Source organism: Bos indicus, chromosome 4 (genome assembly GCF_029378745.1).
Source record: "Bos indicus isolate NIAB-ARS_2022 breed Sahiwal x Tharparkar chromosome 4, NIAB-ARS_B.indTharparkar_mat_pri_1.0, whole genome shotgun sequence".
Taxonomy (NCBI): Eukaryota; Metazoa; Chordata; class Mammalia; order Artiodactyla; family Bovidae; genus Bos; species Bos indicus.
Window position 1 is genome coordinate 119,714,496 of NC_091763.1, and position 18,906 is coordinate 119,733,401.

The 18,906-nt window shown below is 47.6% G+C and overlaps 1 protein-coding gene across 8 annotated transcripts in view; it reads right to left on the bottom strand.

Moving 5' to 3' along the window:
• ESYT2 (extended synaptotagmin 2) overlaps nt 1-18,906 on the bottom strand; it is a 78,563-nt gene that overhangs the window by 22,831 nt on the left and 36,826 nt on the right. For all 8 annotated transcript variants that reach the window (XM_070788517.1, XM_070788518.1, XM_070788520.1 and 5 more), the window contains exons 5-10: nt 16,405-16,477; nt 16,097-16,186; nt 8,060-8,115; nt 4,240-4,360; nt 1,430-1,606; nt 392-474 (exon numbers count right to left, since the gene is read on the bottom strand). In XM_070788517.1, the coding sequence (XP_070644618.1) occupies nt 392-474; nt 1,430-1,606; nt 4,240-4,360; nt 8,060-8,115; nt 16,097-16,186; nt 16,405-16,477 (600 nt within the window). The remainder of the gene's footprint in view (nt 1-391; nt 475-1,429; nt 1,607-4,239; nt 4,361-8,059; nt 8,116-16,096; nt 16,187-16,404; nt 16,478-18,906) is intronic.

An 18,906-nucleotide genomic window follows, 5' to 3' on the forward strand; every position in this document is an offset into this window, starting at 1 on the left:
ACTATCTATCCCCACCTCCATAGGCCAATAACAAATCAGAAGTTCACAAACCTGTTTCTAGAGCCTGGAGCCCAGCGGCCTGCTGGGTGCAAGGCTGGGGAGCTGGGCTGCGTGCGGGGCCGCAGCTGGTGGCTGAGCACTTAAATGGAGCAGCACAGCCAAGAAAGTGAATTTCAAGTTTTGTTTAACTTAGCTTTCCTTTTCTTACTTAAATGTAAAACTTGTTTTAGGAACAAAAAACATGTTTTAAGAGGTCTAAGGTGAAACAAACCTAGCATCAAAAAGCCATTTTAACACACATGTAACATGTAATAAACCTGCTCTGATGTTACAAGTTTAAGAGTGACTATCAAAGAGGAAGAGTCCACACCCTCGGTCACGGAGGACTTACCTTCCGAGGAAGTCATCCTTGTCTGGGTCTTCGTCAAAGAGCTCGATCTCCAATTCCTGTCCGGGATGTTCATAGACCAGAGCCTGGAAGGTACCAGTGCATGGCTGTCTCACCCTTACGAGCGTCTGTTCTGAGTTGTAACCGCAGCTGACATCGGCGCCAGCAGCTGCTCCGCGCTCAGGCCCCACTATCAGACCTGGGACATGGTTGATGGCAGAAGCCCCTGGGAACTCCCCTCGCATATGGCACTGCGCTTGCTCCCACTTATCGGGGCTACAGGCTCGGACCTCTCACCACTCCTGCAGCAGCCCCAGGCAGGGCTGGCCCCTCACCACCACACAGAAGTTGGGAGGTCCAGCAACAGACAGGGCAGGGAGGACCAGAAGCTGGTGGGGTAAAAAGTATACCCTCTTCCAGTTCTTTCCAAGCCGCATGCCCTGTGATGCAGCAGTTCACTCCGAGAGGCACTCTCTGGGGGCAACTTGGCCAAGTGCACCAAATGCAGCCCCATGGCACCCAAAAGGCACTGGTTACAGTGCTGAGCCCAAAGGCCAGATCCCTCGTGTAAAGACATGAGGGCGTCCTCTCACGTGAGTGGCTGTACCTGGGACATGAAGAGATGTCCAGATGCACTAACTGCAAACTTACACAGCAGTACATAACTAACCTCATCGTGGAGTACTCTGTGTGTTAGTGGCCAGTTATTTACTGAGATAGCTTAATGTAATTAAGGTTTAAAATTGTGTGTGAGGCAGGGATACAAGGTGAAGCACGTTTAAAGACTGAAAATCAAAGCAAAGAGAATTGCGCACTGAACAAGCACACCACCACCACACGGACCCCAGGAAGGGCGGGAGCGGACTCTGGGGAAGGGTGGGAGCAGACCCCGGGGAAGGGCGTGAGTGCACCCTGGGGAAGGGCGGGAGCAGACCCCGGGGAAGGGCGTGAGTAGACTCTGGGGAAGGGCGGGAGCGGACCCGGGGAAGGGCTCACGGCACCCACCTCTCACCTCGCACCAAGCACTCGCCACTCCCTCACCTCATACACCTCGTTCCACTTCGGACTGAGGTTCTCCTTGATGACTTTGCTTTGGAAGATCTGGTTGCCAACTCGAATCACTCCGTAGGGGTCTGACTTCCCCTTGACAAGTCCCTTAAGGTAAGTGTCTTTTCCTTGAAGATCCTGAGCTTCAATAAAATGTATCCTCAGGACACCCTGGAAAGAAGACAGAGCAGACTATTCACCGGTTCACCCACACACCTGGAGCAGAGGCTGGCTTGGGGACAAGACAGAGCCTGTCCCCTGAGCAGACAAGGCAAACACGAGCGCCTCGGGTGCAAGACCAGGGCCCAAGGCTCTGACCAGAGGCCAGAGACGGAGACCCTCCTGGGAGGGAGGGGCCCCGGCTGGGCAGGGCCGACGGCAGGAGCGAGGCAGGCGACACAGGGCCCCGTGGGCCCGGAACAGTGCAGTGTCCTGGTAGGGATCCCATGGGCGGTAACTGCAGTGGAGACCAGCACCCCAGGATGCAGTAGACTCTTCCTAAGGCCTTCATACCCACCGATCACTGTGCTGCGTTTTTAGAATAATCCTATGAAATACTGTCATTAAACCTATTTTATGGATAGGAAACTGAAACTCTGAGATACATATACTCACAGACAACATGGTTCTCTTTCCCTAAGATGTTGCTTAATTGATAAAATACCCACCCTTTACCTTGTGTTCACCTGTGTCCAAGGTAAACACAAGTGGTAAAGTTATCTTTAGAGGGGGTAGCGTTCTATACCATCAACACTTTAAGTTACCAGGTACTGTTCATGAACCAATCAGCATAGGATGACACATATTTTTATAGATAAATATATGCAGATGACACCACCCTTATGGCAGAAAGTGAAGAGGAACTGAAAAGCCTCTTGATGAAAGTGAAAGAGGAGAGTGAAAAAGTTGGCTTAAAGCTCAACATTCAGAAAACGAAGATCATGGCATCTGGTCCCATCACTTCATGGGAAATAGATGGAGAAACAGTGGAAACAGTATCAGATTTTATTTTTTGGGGCTCCAAAATCACTGCAGATGGTGATTGCAGCCATGAAATTAAAAGACGCTTACTCCTTGGAAGGAAAGTTATGACCAACCTAGATAGCATATTCAAAAGCAGAGACATTACTTTGCCAACAAAGGTCTGTCTAGTCAAGGCTATGGTTTTTCCAGTGGTCATGTATGGATGTGAGAGTTGGCCTATTAAGAAAGCTGAGTGCCAAAGAATTGATGCTTTTGAACTGTGGTGTTGGAGAAGACTCTTGAGAGTCCCTTGGACTGCAAGGAGATCCAACCAGTCCATCCTAAAGGAGATCAGTCCTGGGTGTTCACTGGAAGGAATGATGCTGAAGCTGAAACTCCAATATTTTGGCCACCTCATGCGAAGAGTTGACTCACTGGAAAACACCCTGATGCTGGGAGGGATTGGGGGCAGGAGGAGAAGGGGACGACAGAGGATGAGATGGCTGGATGGCATCACCAACTCGATGGACATGAGTTTGAGTGAACACTGGGAGTCGTTGGTGGACAGGGAGGCCTGGCGTGCTGCGGTTCATAGGGTCGCAAAGAGTCGGACACGAATGAGTGACTGAACTGAACTGATACTTATAAAAATAACAGCCAACCTCCTGTTTACATTTTCACAAATCTAATGCTTAGACATTGTGGCCACATATTTAAGCGGCAAGGAGGGTGGATCCGGGCAGGCTCAGACAGTCCCCAGTGCTCAGAGAACACAGAGCCCATGGCCTAGGAGCAGGAGGATTCCTACGTGCAAAGGCAGGCCTGCGTTCCCCGAGCTGAGGATGCTAAGTGAAGGAAGAAAGACATCCCCACCTCACCCGTGTCCTATCACACCTGCTGAGTGCCAGCAATATGACTAACTGGGATGTGAGGACTGGAGTGCTGTTACTTTGAAAAAAGTAGGACTGCTCATGAATGTTTGTTGGTCTGTGCACTGTTACTAAGATCGAGCTTACTAGAAGGGTAACAGACAGGGGGAAAGGCTGGCTACTTCTACTTCATGAAACAAACTCTGAACTGAGCCCAGACACCATGTGACAGGCTGCCTACTCCACCTCTGGAGCCCACGGTCAGTGAGATCACACGGGTGGGACGCAAACCATTAGGAGCAGCCCTCCGAGAACGTGCTCTGGGCCTCAGACAGGATTCCACACCATGGCTGGCGGGCTCACGTGGTCTCGGGCTGAGGTTGTTTAGTTTACTCAAATGAAGGTGCCTCCAAGATGTGTGGTCACCTGTGTGAGGCACCACCCCAACCTGCAGATGAAGACACTCTGAGGGATGTGATCCCAGAGTGAAGCTGCCGCCAAGCCCCAGGCCGTGACTCAGCCCAGCCCTGCCCACTCACTCCGTCTAGGGGGCTTAATACCCACGGCACGTCCGCCCTGAAGGACTCCACAGACGACCGCTCCTCACGCCTGGCAGGAGCCTGGCACAAGGTTCCCAGCTCAGGCTAAAACGTACATCTTACACACAAGCAGAAAGTGCTTTCTGAGGCAGTAAATAAGTTGTCACAGCTGTCCTTTACAATTTGCAGTGACATCTGCAGAATTAAATTCCTGTGAGCACCTCTGAGGTTTAAGAACTGCCCGTAAGTCTCCGAAAGCTTTAGGCCAAATGGCCCTTAGCCAACCTCCTAAGGACGAGCAGGACAGACCACTTTTACAGCATCAAGATCTACATGGCAAGGTCATTGTTAGAAGAAATACAAGAAGACTCAGCACCCATGTACGTGAAAAGTTCCTTCAGTCTATTTTAAGTGTTAATGAACACATGCTTACCTTTGGTACAGGAAATCGCAGCTGAGCTATTTGAACTTCGCTGACAAGAGGGACCGTGATTCGATTGGGAAGCACCAGATAGTTTGATATTATATCCAAAATGATAGTATCTGATAAACCACTGTTAGGTGGGAGGTTAAAAAAAAAACAACAATGATCAGACATTTCATGTTAGTTACCACCCGTAACAGCGAACTTGGCATAAACATGATACAATATCCCACCAACAGGTCAGAGCTAGTTCCCCTAACACAGTGTTCATGCTGCTACGGTGACACTTATGTGGGATTTATTCTGAGAACATGAGGTAATATTCTGGCTACATTTCTCAATGTCCTAAATCACACTCATACGTTTGTTTCCATATAACTTTATCATTGATTTAACACTGAATATACATTTAATTAAATTTCTTATTTTAACATAAAATATTTCAAACATACATAAAAGTGCAGAGAATATGAAAACAAACATTTACTCATTTCACATTTATTACATTAAATTCATCTTTCTTGTCATATATGTGGAGCTCCTAATGAAGTACAAGAATTTACAGTTCATTCTTCTTTACACTTTATTAGGTACTGAATACTGTAATCAGTTTGAAACAGTATACACCACTGCACAGAGAATTCAGTAGTAGGAATAGAGTTGTGGGGGCTAAAGAAACTGATGTACTTTCAATATCCTTTTTGTCTGTTCCTTGTAAATGTGTGTGAGTGGAGAGTCAGGGGTCTCTGCAACACCACTCCTGAGGGCCCAGAACCTGAACCGCATAGCTGTGCGAGAGCACCTTTAGCCAGAACAGCAGAGTCCTAGAAGAAACTTACTTCTTGCCAGTACTTCTCAGATGTCAGCATTACGGACATGGCAGATGTAAAGCAACCACAGCTGGAACATCCCCTGGGACACAGTGACAGTCCTATCGCGCCCTGAGAGATGACCGAGCCTCGCTGCAGGCTGGGGTCCAAACGCCAACCAAGGCGTGGAGGCTCAGCGCCAGCCCTCTCAGTTCAACGTGGGAACCACGCTCCCCAGACAGCTCTGCTCTGTGAAGAGGCCAGTAAACCAGCGTCTACACTCCAGAGGGACTCGGAGGGCGTAAGCTGGCAGACACTGGATCGGTGCTCACCAAGCTGACGACGGAGGGGTCCCTCAGAGCTTAGCACCCAGCACCCTCAGTCCAGGCAATCTCCCTGCAGAAGCATGAGTTCTGTTTATTTCGAAAAATCTACTGAGACAGAAGGCCCCTCACTGCTGACGCAAGTGCTTCAGGACCTGCTCGCTGCCCTGGGGGTGGGCTGCGCCTCACCTCCCGCTGACGCCTGTGCCGCCAGCAGAAGGCCCAGATGGCACCTCCACCGACGGCTCCCTAGCAGGCTGCACACCCCCCGAGTCGCCGCAGGGCCCAGCACACAGCACAGCTTCCTCACGCCTTCCGCCCTCCCGGTCTTCCTGACCCGGCCCTGCATCACCTACAGCCTTCACCCCTCACACTCGGGTTAGGGCTCCTCACGCAACAGTGGCGGGGAGCTCGAACACGCATGGTGACGTGAAGTGACTCAGGGCATCCTGCCGCCTCCTCACCCCTCGGCTTCTGTTCTGCAGTCAATGAAGGGAGCAGGCAGACGTTCATTTAGTAAAGCTTGGGGCAAGATTTCATTGTGTTAGGTTCAAAGTTATTAAATATTTACTTTTACAAGATAAGGTCTGCCACAGCTGTTGCCTGATAAAATCTTCACAAAATAGTGGCCCAAGTTTTACGTTAAGTACACATGCATATATTTTATCGCATGAAATTGACATAATTATATATAAGTGATGTCATATATAAATATATGTAATTTTAAAGGAGTATTTTACTATATTTCTTTTATACCATGGTCTCATTTTTGCATGGTGTGTGTCTGTTTCCACCTGTATTTCTAATATATATGCATATATATTCTTAACAATATATGCAATCCTATATATACCTAATATGTAAGAATATGTTTTATATGTGTATAAAAATCTACATATAGAATAACAGCTAGAAGGTATGCCACACTGAGTCTGTCTTCATATAAATCCACGAAATGAACCGAAGCTGTATCTGCACGTGTGTATCTGTGTGTCCTTGTGTACGTGTGTTTCTCCCTTTCCACTGGTTTGGGACTGACTCCAGAGCTGCGGGCTCACGGCCAGGAGCCACCCACCGGCTCTCTGCGCCACAGCGCGACCTGCAGAGGAGACGCCTGACGAGCATGGGTCGCGGTGCTGCGGGGAGGCAAGCAGGATCCACGTTCTTTTCTGCACTAAAGGACAGCAGGGATTTGCTGCTTTGGCCACTGACCAGCACCCTTTCCTCCAACTCCGGGAGTCCTTCCTTTGGGGGACTTCCTGTCCTTCACTGCAACTTTTTCAAGTCACTCTCTGCCTCCTCTCAGGGTGGGCATGAGACCCAGACCTGATCATCAGAACCAGGAAAATTTGTCCAAGGAAAGGCGGACAAACAGAGGTCAACTCTGAAACTTTTGCTGGAACTAGAGGGACATTTGCTGGAATCTTCTCCTGAGGTTGCTAAGCATGCCACAGAATAGAAGCCAGAAGCTGCTACTTCACAGCAAGAGCCTGCCTGGCAACAAAGCCACAGAGAGAAAACGGGGGTCAGGAGGTGTCCTGTGGACATTAGCGTCCAGCCCCGTCTGGCCACCTGACAGGGCCGCAGGCCACACCCAGCACCCAGAGCAGGCACTCCCCGCCTGCATGGTGGATGGAAGAACAGACTGTCAAAACCTTTTCTCGCTTAATGAAGACCAAGTGAGCTGGGTTTGTTCTTGAAAGCAAGAATGCTAACCAACCCTTTTACAAAATTCTTTTAAAGCTGTCCTTTCCAAGAATCTTTTAAAGATAACGGTACTTTTCTATATCCAATAAATCACAGTACCTAAAAAAGTTTTATTATTACAACTATGCCTCAGCTTATTAAAGTCATTTTTTCCTGATAATGAAACAAAATAAAATTCTTTCTAATGGCCACTTCAAGGAGATAATAAATACAAAGGAATAGAAAAAAAAGCAGACTGAACCAAGGCTTTCATAATTCAATTTTCTAAGCAAAATAGGGAAAAGAACAGCACAGATTAACAAAGTGTCCACCAGGAACACATGCACCTGTAACCAACACTTCACTCGCTTTAACCTTCAAACGCACTTTAACCTTCAAACGCACGGTAAGACCAGAAGAAGCGGGTTCCTGCTTGGTGCTGACTGACAGTCTGCCGCTGTCGCCTTCCATCTTGGAGGACAGACGACCTGCAGCCTGACTAGGAAGCCTCACCGTCCTCACAGGAGGGACGTGCCCCGAAGGCTTCACAGCTCGTCTGGAAGGAATCCTCACGGTTCAGACACTAGAGCACACGGAAGAGCAAAGACTCCCAGCGCACCCCGCAGCCGCATGTCCGGGCTGACTCCTCCCCGCCCAGGAGGAGTGCATCAAGGCAGAGAAGGCAGGAAGGGATGGGGCAGCACAGCTTCAACGTAGCCAGAAAGGGCTTAAAAACTTTTTAAACTTTTCTTTATTTTTCTGGTATATTAAAACACCAAAACTGGAAAGACACCTCATGACAAATGAAATGGCTCCAATGAGCCCCAACAGGGCTCGAGTGCAGCTGCAACCCAGAGCCTGAGATGCAACTCGAGTTCCGGAGCCTGAGCGCCCTGCCTGAAAGGCACGGACGCTGGCTGGGAGACGGCGCTCAGCCGCTGGGCTGTCTCATGACGCCGCCAACGCACATGCCATCAGCAAGCTGGCCACAGGGCACGACAGAGTACTTACTTCAATCCAGGAATGTCGAGAAGATTAGTCAGTCCTGTCCAGTTAATTTCTAAAAGCTGTTTTTAAAAAAACGGCAAATATAGTAAGTATGCAAACTACTTCTAATTATCATTATCAAATTATACAAGTCTTTTCTTTATAAATGAAATGGGCTACTCAGTACATAATGCTGTCCTATACCTTGATTTTCACTTTATAAAATATCAAAGCTGTTGTCCCTTATTGGTACTGATAGCTTGCCTGTTCTTATGTTTTTTGATATCATAATTTTCTCCAGTAAAATCATAATTATTTATATACCCACCCTCCTATTGATGAGCACTTAGAATATGTGCAGTTTATCCTTTTTGTAAGTAATGGTCATAGCAAATACCCTCTTCCAACAACACAAGAGATGACTCTACACATCTACATAACCAGATGGTCAATACCAAAATCAGACTGATTATATTCTTTGCAGCCAAAGATGGAGCAGCTCTAAACTGTCAGCAAAAACAAGACCGGGAGCTGACTGTGGCTCAGATCGTGAACTCCTTATTGCAAAATTCAGGCTCAAACTGAAGAAAGTAGGGAAAACCACTAGGCCATTCAGGTATGACATAAATCAAATCCCTTATGATTATACAGTGGAAGTGAGAAATAGATTCAAGGGACTAGACCTGGTAGAGACAGTGCCTGAAGAACTATGGACGGAGGTTCATAACATGGTACAGGAGGTGTGACCAAAACCACCCCCAAGAAAAAGAAACGCAAGAAGTAAAAGTGGTTGTCTGAGGAGGCCTTACAAATAGCTGAGAAAAGAAGAGAAGCAAAAGGCAAAGGAGAAAGGGAAAGATATACCCAACTGAATGCACAGCTCCAGAGAACAGCTAGGAGAGATAAGAAAGTTCTCTTAAGTGAACAATGCAAAGAATTAGAGGGAAACAAAAGAAAGGAAAAGACTAGAGATCTCTTTATAAAATTGGAGATACCAAGGGAACATTTCATGCGAAGACAGGCACAACAAAGGACAAAAATGGCAAGGATCGAACAGAAGCAGAAGAGATTAAGAAGAGGTGGCAAGAGCACACAGAAGAACTACACAAACAGCTCTCAATGACTCGGATAACCACGATGGTGTGATCACTCACCTAGAGCCAGACATTCTGAGGGGGCCTTAGGAAGCATTACTATGAACAAAGCTACTGGAGGTGATGGAATTCCAGCTGAGCTATTTCAAATCCTAAAAGATGATGCTGTTAAAGTGCTACACTCATTATACCAGCAAATTTGGAAAACTCAGCAGTGGCCACAGGACTCGAAAAGGTCAGTTGTCACTCCAACCCCAAAGAAAGGCAATGCCAAAGAATGTTCAAATTACTCTACAACTGCATTCATTTCACATGCTAGCAAGATTATGCTCAAAATCCTTCAAGCTAGGCTTCAGCAGTACATGAACCGAGAACTTCCAGATGTACAAGCTGGATTTAGAAAAGGGAGAGGAACCAGAGATCAAATTGCCAACATATGCTGGATCATAGAAAAAGCAAAGGAATTCTAAAAAAACATCTACTTCTGTTTCACTGACTATGCTAAAGCCTTTGGCTGTGTGGATCACAACAAACTGTGGAATATTCTTAGATGGGAATACCAGACCACCTGACCTGCCTCGCGAGAAACCTGTATAGGAGTATGTCAAAGCTGTATATTGTCACCCTGCTTATCTAACTTATATGCAGAGTACAGCATGGGAAATGCCAGGCTGGATGAATCACAAGCTAGAATCAAGATTGCAAGGAGAAATATCAACAATCTCAGATATGCAGATGATACCACCTTAATGGCAGAACGTGAGGAGGAACTAAGGAGCCTCTTGATGAAGATGAAAGAGGAGTGTGAAAAAACTGGCTTAAAATTCAACAATCAAAAACTAAGATCATGGCATCCGGTCCCATCACTTCATGGCAAATAGATGGGGAAAAAGTGGAAACAGGGCCAGATTTCATTTTCCTGGGCTCCAAAATCAATGTGGATGGTGACTGCAGCCATGAAATTAAAAGACACTTGCTCCTTGGAAGAATAGCTATGAAAAAACTAGCCAGCGTATTAAAAAGCAGAGACATCACTTTGCTGACAAGGTCTGTATACGCAAAGCTATGGTTTTTTCAGTAGTCGTGTATGGATGTGAGAGTTGGATCATAAAGAAGGCTGAAGGCCAAAGAATTGCTGCTTTTGGACTGTGGTGTTGGAGAAGACTCTTGAGAGTCCCTTGGACTGCAAGGAGATCCAACTAGTCCATCCTAAAGGAAATCAACTCTGAATATTAATTGGAAGGACTGATGCTGAAGCAGAAGCTCTGATACTTCCGCCACCTGATGTGAAGAGCTGATTCACTGAAAAAGATCCTGATGCTGGAAAAGTTTGAGGGCAAGAGGAGAAGGGAGTGACAGGATGAGATGGCTGGATGGCATCACTGACTCAATGGACATGAGTTTGAGCAAGCTCAGGGAGATAGCGAAGGACAGGGAAGCCTGCTGTGCTGCAGTTCATGTGCTGCAAAGAGTCAGACATGACTTAGCAACTGAAGAAGAACAACAACAAAATGGTTCAGTGAATATCTTTTTACACACGTGTTCTTACAGGGACCAGCATTCAAAAAGTTGAAGCTCTGGTCAGAGATACATGTTCATTTTTATGCTGATATACACTACCTTGTTGTTCAGTTGCTAAGGCATGTCACTGCCTAATTGCTCTAATATTGTACCGATTTACATTTCCATCAAAATTGTATGAAATGTACTTTCTTTACAGCCACACCAAACACAGATGTTAAAAATCAGTCTATTTGGCAGTTAAAGAATGGTTACTCCATCACTATTTCAAACAGCATTTTCCTGATATTTGGAGAAGGGACCAGCTACCCACTCCAGTATTCTGGCCTGGAGCATTCCCTGGACTGGACAGTCCATGGGGTCGCAAAGAGTTGGACACGAGTGAGTGACTTTCACTTTCACTTTTTTCCTGATATTAGTGGGATATGTTCCATTCATTTAGTCAACTCTTGTATTTTTTTTGCTCAGTTTTCTAGTGGGTATTTCAGAGAAGGCAATGGCACCCCACTCCAGTACTCTTGCCTGGAAAATCCCATGGATGGAGGAGCCTGGTAGGCTGCAGTCCACGGGGTCGCAAAGAGTAGGACACGACTGAGCACCTTCACTTTCACTTTTCACTTTCATGCACTTGAGAAGGAAATGGCAGCCCACTTCAGTGTTCTTGCCTGGAGAATCCCAGGGACAGCGGAGCCTGGTGGGCTGCCATCTATGGGGTCACACAGAGTCGGACACGACTGAAGCAACTTAGCAGCAGCAGCAGCAGCTAGTGGGTATTTATCTTAGAATAATTTCTATATAGTTGGCTGAGATTCCATTAAACAGATGTGGACAGGTAAGAAGTACTGATGAAAACACGGCTTCTCCTGTCAAGGTGGGTCCTGCACGTAATGCAGCCACTTCTGCTTTACACGCAGAAGACGCTCAGCGAAACTGTATGGCCTCTGTCACTTACACACACCGGAGTGACAGAGCTGGGCAGTAAGCAGCTCTAAGTATGCACTGAAGGGTCAAGATTCCTTTGGACAAACCCAAACGCAAAAGCAACAACTTTAATAAAGTCCTGAGAAACTAACCTCCATAGCACTCCCTGGTGGTTTAGTTGCTAAATTGTGTCCAACTCTTGCGACACCATAGACTGTAGCCTGCCAGGCTCCTCTGTCCATGGGATTCTCCAGGCAAGAATACTGGAGGGGGTAGCCATGCCCTCCTCCAGGGGATCTTTCCAACCCAGGACGCAAACCCAGGTCTCCTGTCTTGCAAGCAGATTCTTTACCGACTGAGCTAAGAGGGAAGCCCATGGACGCCCTAGACCATGACGGCGATCTCTAGATGCATCTGCCACTAAAGGGAACAGGAGACTCTGAAGAAACGGCTGATTTTGGGTCTGGGGCAAAAACTGCTAACATGAACCTGGGGCATCCTGCTGAATCAGAAGGTCAAAGAAACTCTCAATGGCCCTCCCAAAGGGCGATCACGTCGAGGGACTAAAACTAGATTATAAGCTCGGGTAACAGAGCACCTACTTGCAGGACACTTGTCAAAACGATGAGATGTACCTGAATGCTACCCGAGTTCAGAGAAAAAGAATAATACTAGGGGGATGGGGAAAGAATTCACAGAAGGACAGACTCAGCTGAGTTTGAAGAGATACGAATGCAAGGAAGGCTCCAGGCACGCCCTGAAGGGGGAGCTGGCCTGTCCCTGAGCACAAGGGAGGCCAGAGCACACAAGAGCCAAGCTGGAGGGCTGTGGAGGGAGAGGAGTGTGAGTGACTCTGGGTTTGAGGATGAGACTGAGAGTGTGTGACTGAACAGGTGTCCAGATAAGTGAGAGAGAAAAGTCCACCCAGCCCTAGGGGCAGATCGAGGAAAAGCAAAGAAAATTAGTGCCCTCCCCATCAGCCCTCAGTCTGGATGGATCTCCCTTTGGGAAACTGAAGAGCCAGTGGGAAGCGTTCCCAAAGGAGAGGAAATTACCTCTTTCTGAGGGCTGAGAAGCAGCAGTGAGGGCAGGGGCGGGGCAGGGCGGGGCGGAGACCCCCTGCACCTGGAGCCCCAGCAGCCTGAGCAGTACAGGAGCAAGGGCAGCCTTAGCCATGCCTCCCGAGTGCCCGCTGAGGGCCTGTGGGCCCAACAGAATCCGAACCCACAGACACTGCTCGTTTCAGCGCGGACTGCACGCCAGCCTCCTACACAGGAAGTTTGCTGCAGACATACTGTGGCTCCGCCCTTCCCCAGAGCTCTTGAATTTGCTGGTCTGGGCTGGTGATAAAGGTCAAGAATGTTTTTCTTATGTTTTAACAGCCCTGGGACTTCCAGCTTCCACTTGGGATGCAGCAAACTGGGAAGAGTGTCACTCCTGAATGCACAGACAGCTGAGGTGACAGAGCCACCCTGGGCAGGAGAGCCAGAGCAAGCCCTATGAGAGCCAGAGACAGAAAAAGAAAGGAAAGACAGGCCGGCTGCTCAGAGGCCAGGACAGAACTCCCTCTGCACCACACAGGTGCAGGGTGCTGAGAGCACGTCAGGCCCTCCCAGGGCACAGGGAGGGGCCGCTGAGAGCACCAGCACCCTGGCGGTGTGGCAAGAAGCTCCAAAATAGGGCAGGATATCAACCCCTGCTCCAAGAAACTCAGAGAACATCTGGCAGGATAAATACCCTCAAACTCCCCAGTGGCCCCGTTCTGGGCCCTCCTCAGCGCAGTGGGCTCCAAGGACCCCCCTGCCAGTTTCTGCCTCATCACCTCACTGCTGCCTCCCACAGAGGGTGGCAGGATCAGCCTCCGGGACCCTCTTCAAACGCTGTGTCCTCCGCACTCCTGGTCTCAGGGCCAAGGACCTGTGCCTGGCGCAGCTGGAAGGGGGCAGGCCAGGACAGACGGAGAGGGGAGGCTGGCTCCTCCTCGGGACCATGGCAGCTGGTACTCTGGCCTGTGGCCTGGAGGACCAGAGGCCATGGTCTCGGGGAGAGAGAGCGAAGCAGGCAGAACAGGCCTGAGAAAGGACGGCAGCCACAGTGGCCACGCACCAGTCATCCTGTTCCTGATGCTCGGCTGCAGCCCCTGCGTGGATTCCATGAGACAGCAGGACATGCTCATTCTGTTTTTAAAGTCCCCCCTTCATCCTCCTTCTTTGCTTAATGTACATCAACTGCTTGCTCCTTGGAAGAAAAGCTATGACAAATGTAGACAGCGTACTAAAAAACGGAGACATCACTTTGCTGACAACGGTCCATCTAGTCAAAGCTACGGTTTTTCCAGTGGTCACGAATGGATGTGAGTTGGACCATAAAGAAGGCAGAGAGCCGAAGCTTTTGAACTGTGGTGTTGGAGAAGACTCTTGAGAGTCCCTTGGATTGCAAGAAGATCAAACCAGTCACTCCTAAAGGAAATTAGTCCTAAATATTCATTGGAAGGACTGATGCTGAAGCTGAAGCTCCAGTACTTTAGCCCCTGATGCGAACAGCTGACTCATCTGAAAAGACCCTGATGCTGGGAAGGATTGAAGGCGGGAGGAGAAGCGGCCGGCAGAGAATGAGATGGTTGGATGGCATCACCAGCTCAATGGCCATGAGTTTGAGTAAACTCTGGGAGTTGGTGATGGACAGGGAGGCCTGGCGTGCTGCAGTCCATGGGGTCACAAAGAGTCGGACACGGCTGAGCGACTGAACAATAACAACGTCAGTTGCTGGAGTCCTAGCTAGATGGATTCAATTTCTTTTCACAATCACTCTTAAAGGAAGATATTAATTCCATTTTATAGATGAAGAAACTCAATCTGCGGATCACAGACTCAGAAGACATGTGCTTTGCTACCAGGGAGGACCCCTCGGATAAACACATTCAGAGTGAGCCCAGACCACCTCCTGGAGAAGTTCTAGAAAAGGCCTCCCAATTCAGTCTAGTCTAATCCACACTCCTGAGATGAACCTAAATGTGACCTAAGGATTCTGAAACACCCTCAAGAGCATACCCCAGAGGCAATGCCAATAATGTCAAGTCAGCATGAGTGGGTGGCCACCAATTTCTGGGACATATCCAATGGCAGACAGTGGGTCTCCCTGGCTTTTCCCAGAACCTTCATCCAAACTTACCAAACCTTGACCTCTGCTGTCAGGACCCACCAGAATGCTAAACCTACGTATAGGAAAATATTTTATTTCTTAAATACTTGAAGACTTCTGTATGCCAGGTACTATACTGAGTATTTTTACCCACTGACATTTAGTTGTCAAATCTAATCTTTTACCGGAGGTATTACTGTACTCTCCATGTTACTGATGGGGAAACTGAGGCTTACAGAAATCAAAAACAGTTGGGCCTCAGTGTCCAAGGATCCCAGCTCCATCTCCTCAGATTTAACCAATAATGGATCAAAAGTGTTCAGAAAGAAAAAATATTCCAGAAAGTTCCAAAAAGCAAAACTTGAATCTGCTGCACTAAGGCAACCATTTACATAGCATTTACATTTCAACTATTTACACAGAAGTTACACTGTATTAGGTGTTACTACTGATCTGGAGATGATGTAAAGGATGCAAGAGGCTGTGCAGAGGTTATGAGCAAACACTGCCATTTACTAAGGAACCTGAGCATCTGTGGACCGTGGTTGTGGGAGTCCTGGGGCCATCCCCTGTGGAGACCGGTGGCGGGAGACGGCAGTCTGATCAAAGAACAGGAGGAACCGAGAGTGGGAAGTGAGGCTGGGAGGCCTGCTTCCATCACTGAGCCTGAAATGGGGCAGCACATCCATCCATGCGCTCCACGAGGGCAGCATTTCAGAAACTTGCAGTTTTGTTTTTTATAAAGCAAGTAGCACATTACCAAAACTAAACAAATCAACAAGCAAAACAGTGTACAAAAGTTTCACATTCAAAGATTTCCATATGTCTAAATCATCCAGTCAAAATCCCAAAATCTTTGTTTTTCACTGTGGTGGGGAAGGACTTGGCAGACGGCAGGGAACTGTGCTCTGATATTTTCCAGATGAAAGTGACCGAAAAAGTCCCTTTTCTGTGAAGATTGTGCTTAGGGGCTGTAATTCACCATATAAAGGTACCAGTGATTCTCAACCTCTCACAGCCACATCCTGCTTTTCTGAGTGCTAAAATTTCATTTGGAAATTCGTATTATAACGTTATTTTTACTTTTTGGCTGTGCGGCGTGCAGGATCTAGCTCCCTGAACAGGATAGAATCCCCACCCCCTGCAGTGGAAGTATTGAGTCTCAACCACTGGACCACCAGCAAATTCCCAAACGTATTAGTTTTATAATGAGGAAAAAGTTGTCTATCAAGAGATGTTAAAGCATAAAGAGATGAAAACATACAGGATTCATGCCTCAAAGGGAATAAAGTGAGATAAGCTCTTTTTCTTCACTCTGTTCTTTGGTATGCACACATTCTTGTCAGTGAATGGGAAGAAGAGAATGAAATAAACCTTGACTTACTGGCTTCCTAAGGAAGAAGATAGACAAAGCTCCTACTAAGGGCATGTCTCCAATCAATGGTTCCAGGATCACCCGCATTGTACCATGAATCTAAATTTAAATGGGAAAACAAAGCATTAAGGGAAATAATTTCACAGGCCCTTACTGACTCAAAAGGAGGGTGCAAGATCCTGACAGTGATTCCTGAGCATATGACTTCAGGCTTCTCTAACTTCAAAGAAATTCTGAGTTAATAAAAACTTCACAATTTTCTTCCTGAATAGAGCGCAGAGAATCTGATAAGAAAATGAAACTTAAAAAAGCCTTACCTGTATACTCTGCACACCAGCTCTACAAAAATATCGCTTGATCTCCAGATCGATCTCACAATTCCCTACAAAACTAGCAAACAAAAAGTTCTGATTACATTCTCTTCATCATCACAGACCCAAGCTACAGAATCTGAATACAGTGCTAGTAAAGCCACCAAAACTGGACTGTAGGCAAGCTGTAACCTGCAGGCCAGCTGGGCCAGAGTCCCAGCACCTGGGCTGCGGCAGCCACAGCCCCCAGAGTCAGCACGGCCACACGGAGGGCGAGGCTGGCTGCCTGGCCAGAGGTCTTGGAACAAATGTCACTTCTCAAAGGGCAGCTTCTGGAGCAGTCTCTTGATGGAGTATAGTTTTCATTTGTCTCATAAATAACTCTGTTTAAAACATACACAAAGCTTAGATCATATTTCATCACAAACAATGTGCCCATGCTCCCCCACCGTGAGAAACCAGCAGTGCTCAGGCCCTCAGACACATTACACCTGTTCGAGGCATCAGTTTTACTCAGCAACTGTCCCTTCAATCGTTAATGTGAACACCCATGAACACTGTGTGACGCTGCATGGAAGGCTTCACCTGTCTTTATAAAAACGTGACAGGCCCATAATATTTTTGTGGAACCTGAATGGTTTGATGCCCACCCTTGATTCTAGAAGCAGATCATCTTGCTCCTGCCCTGGAGCATCGGGAGGAATCTGATAATCACAACAGACAGTGTCTAAGCACATGAGCAAAATATCAACAGAAGGCATCTGGGATGAAAGTCTGCCAACAGTCACATTCCTGCCTTAAAAGTCACTGGCAATGGCACCCCACTCCAGTACTCTTGCCTGGAAAATCCCATGAACAGAGGAGCCAGGAAGGCTGCAGTCCATGGGGTCTCTGAGGGTCGGACACGACTGAGCGACTTCCCTTTCACTTTTCACTTTCATGCATTGGAGAAGGAAATGGCAACCCACTCCAGTGTTCTTGCCTGGAGAGTCCCAGGGACGGGGGAGCCTGATGGGCTGCCGTCTATGGGGTCGCACAGAGTCAGACACAACTGAAGCATTTTGTGTGTGTGTGTGTATAGATTCTTTTGGTGAAGAAGGTGCACGCGATCAAGGACACATTTTGGTAGAAGGCTGCTAGCAGTCACAAGAAGCAGATGTCTTCGTTAATGATTGTAGAGTTTTTCTAGCTATGAGAAGATGAAAGAAACTGGGCTCATAAAATCTTCTCTTGAAAATATCGAACTGCTTGAAAGTCAGTTCTGCCAGTCTTCTGAGAGCACAGAGGGCCTCATTCCTGGTCTCTGCTCTGAACTCCTTTCAGGGGTGTGGAAGGGCAGTGACCACAGTGGCTGGGTGACCTCATCCTTGTAGAGGCAGATGGCGAATGACAAGTTTTCTCCACATACCCTAAGACGTGATCATTTTATGTTCTATTATCTCTCAATTACTCCTTCCCCAACTCTACAGGCAGTGATCTAGTTACGGTTCTTGTCTGGAACATAGGAAAAAGTAGAATGCAGACTGCTTCAGAGACATAAATGTCTGAGCTGCATAACTTGCATATGCTGCTATGTCTGCTGAAACCACAAAAGCCAGACTGCAGTCTTCAAAATGGCATCAGGTAACAGACTCATTTCAGTGTTTGTTTAACAAACATGTATCAAGGGCTCCCTCAGTGATGGAATAAGAGAACAGGGTTCCCACCCCCTGAAGCTCACCCTCAGCCTGTGGACAGCCTTGCCAGGTACAGCTGACCCCAAGACAAACACGGGGCTACGTCTTTTACTCCACTCATGACAGCAGTATTTGCAGTGGTGCCAAATGTGTTGAAGACGCAGAGTTTTCCCATATTACATCATCATAACACTCTACGCTTCTTTCTAAAATAAAGGCAATTGGTATGGACTCTGTTCATTTACTACATTAATACACTTTAGAAACTCAAAGATGACACGATAAAAAAAATGACCCTTAATCAAAACAAAACCAACCCTGCTGAGCCATGTCAGTCAGTAGTTGGCACACAGCTGGGCAGGGGCCTCACAAAGCCATAAGCAGGTTCTTGAAGGACAAAGACAAGAGCCAGAGAAGCCCTCTACCACCAGGAAAGGCAGTTGGCAGACCCCTAATCAATTTTTCCCTATTACTTTTTATCGTGGTAAAATATACATAGCATTACCATCTCACTCATTCTGAAGTGCAAGGCGTGGCATTAAGCACATTCAGACTGCTGTGCAACCACCACCACCATCATTTCCAGAACTCTCTTCATCCTGCAAAACTGAGACTCTATGCCCCTCACTCAGTGACTTACATCCTCCCCCCGTCACCGGCAGCCTGCATCCTGCTCTGTCTCTGTGGGTCTGCTCCTCGAGAGGTCTCCCACAGCGGGAATCACACACAATCTCTTTGTGACTGTCCTGCTTCATTTAGCATGATGTCCCCAAGGTCTGCCCATCGCACTGTAGCTGGATGGACACTGCCCACTGTGGCACTGTGCCACTCC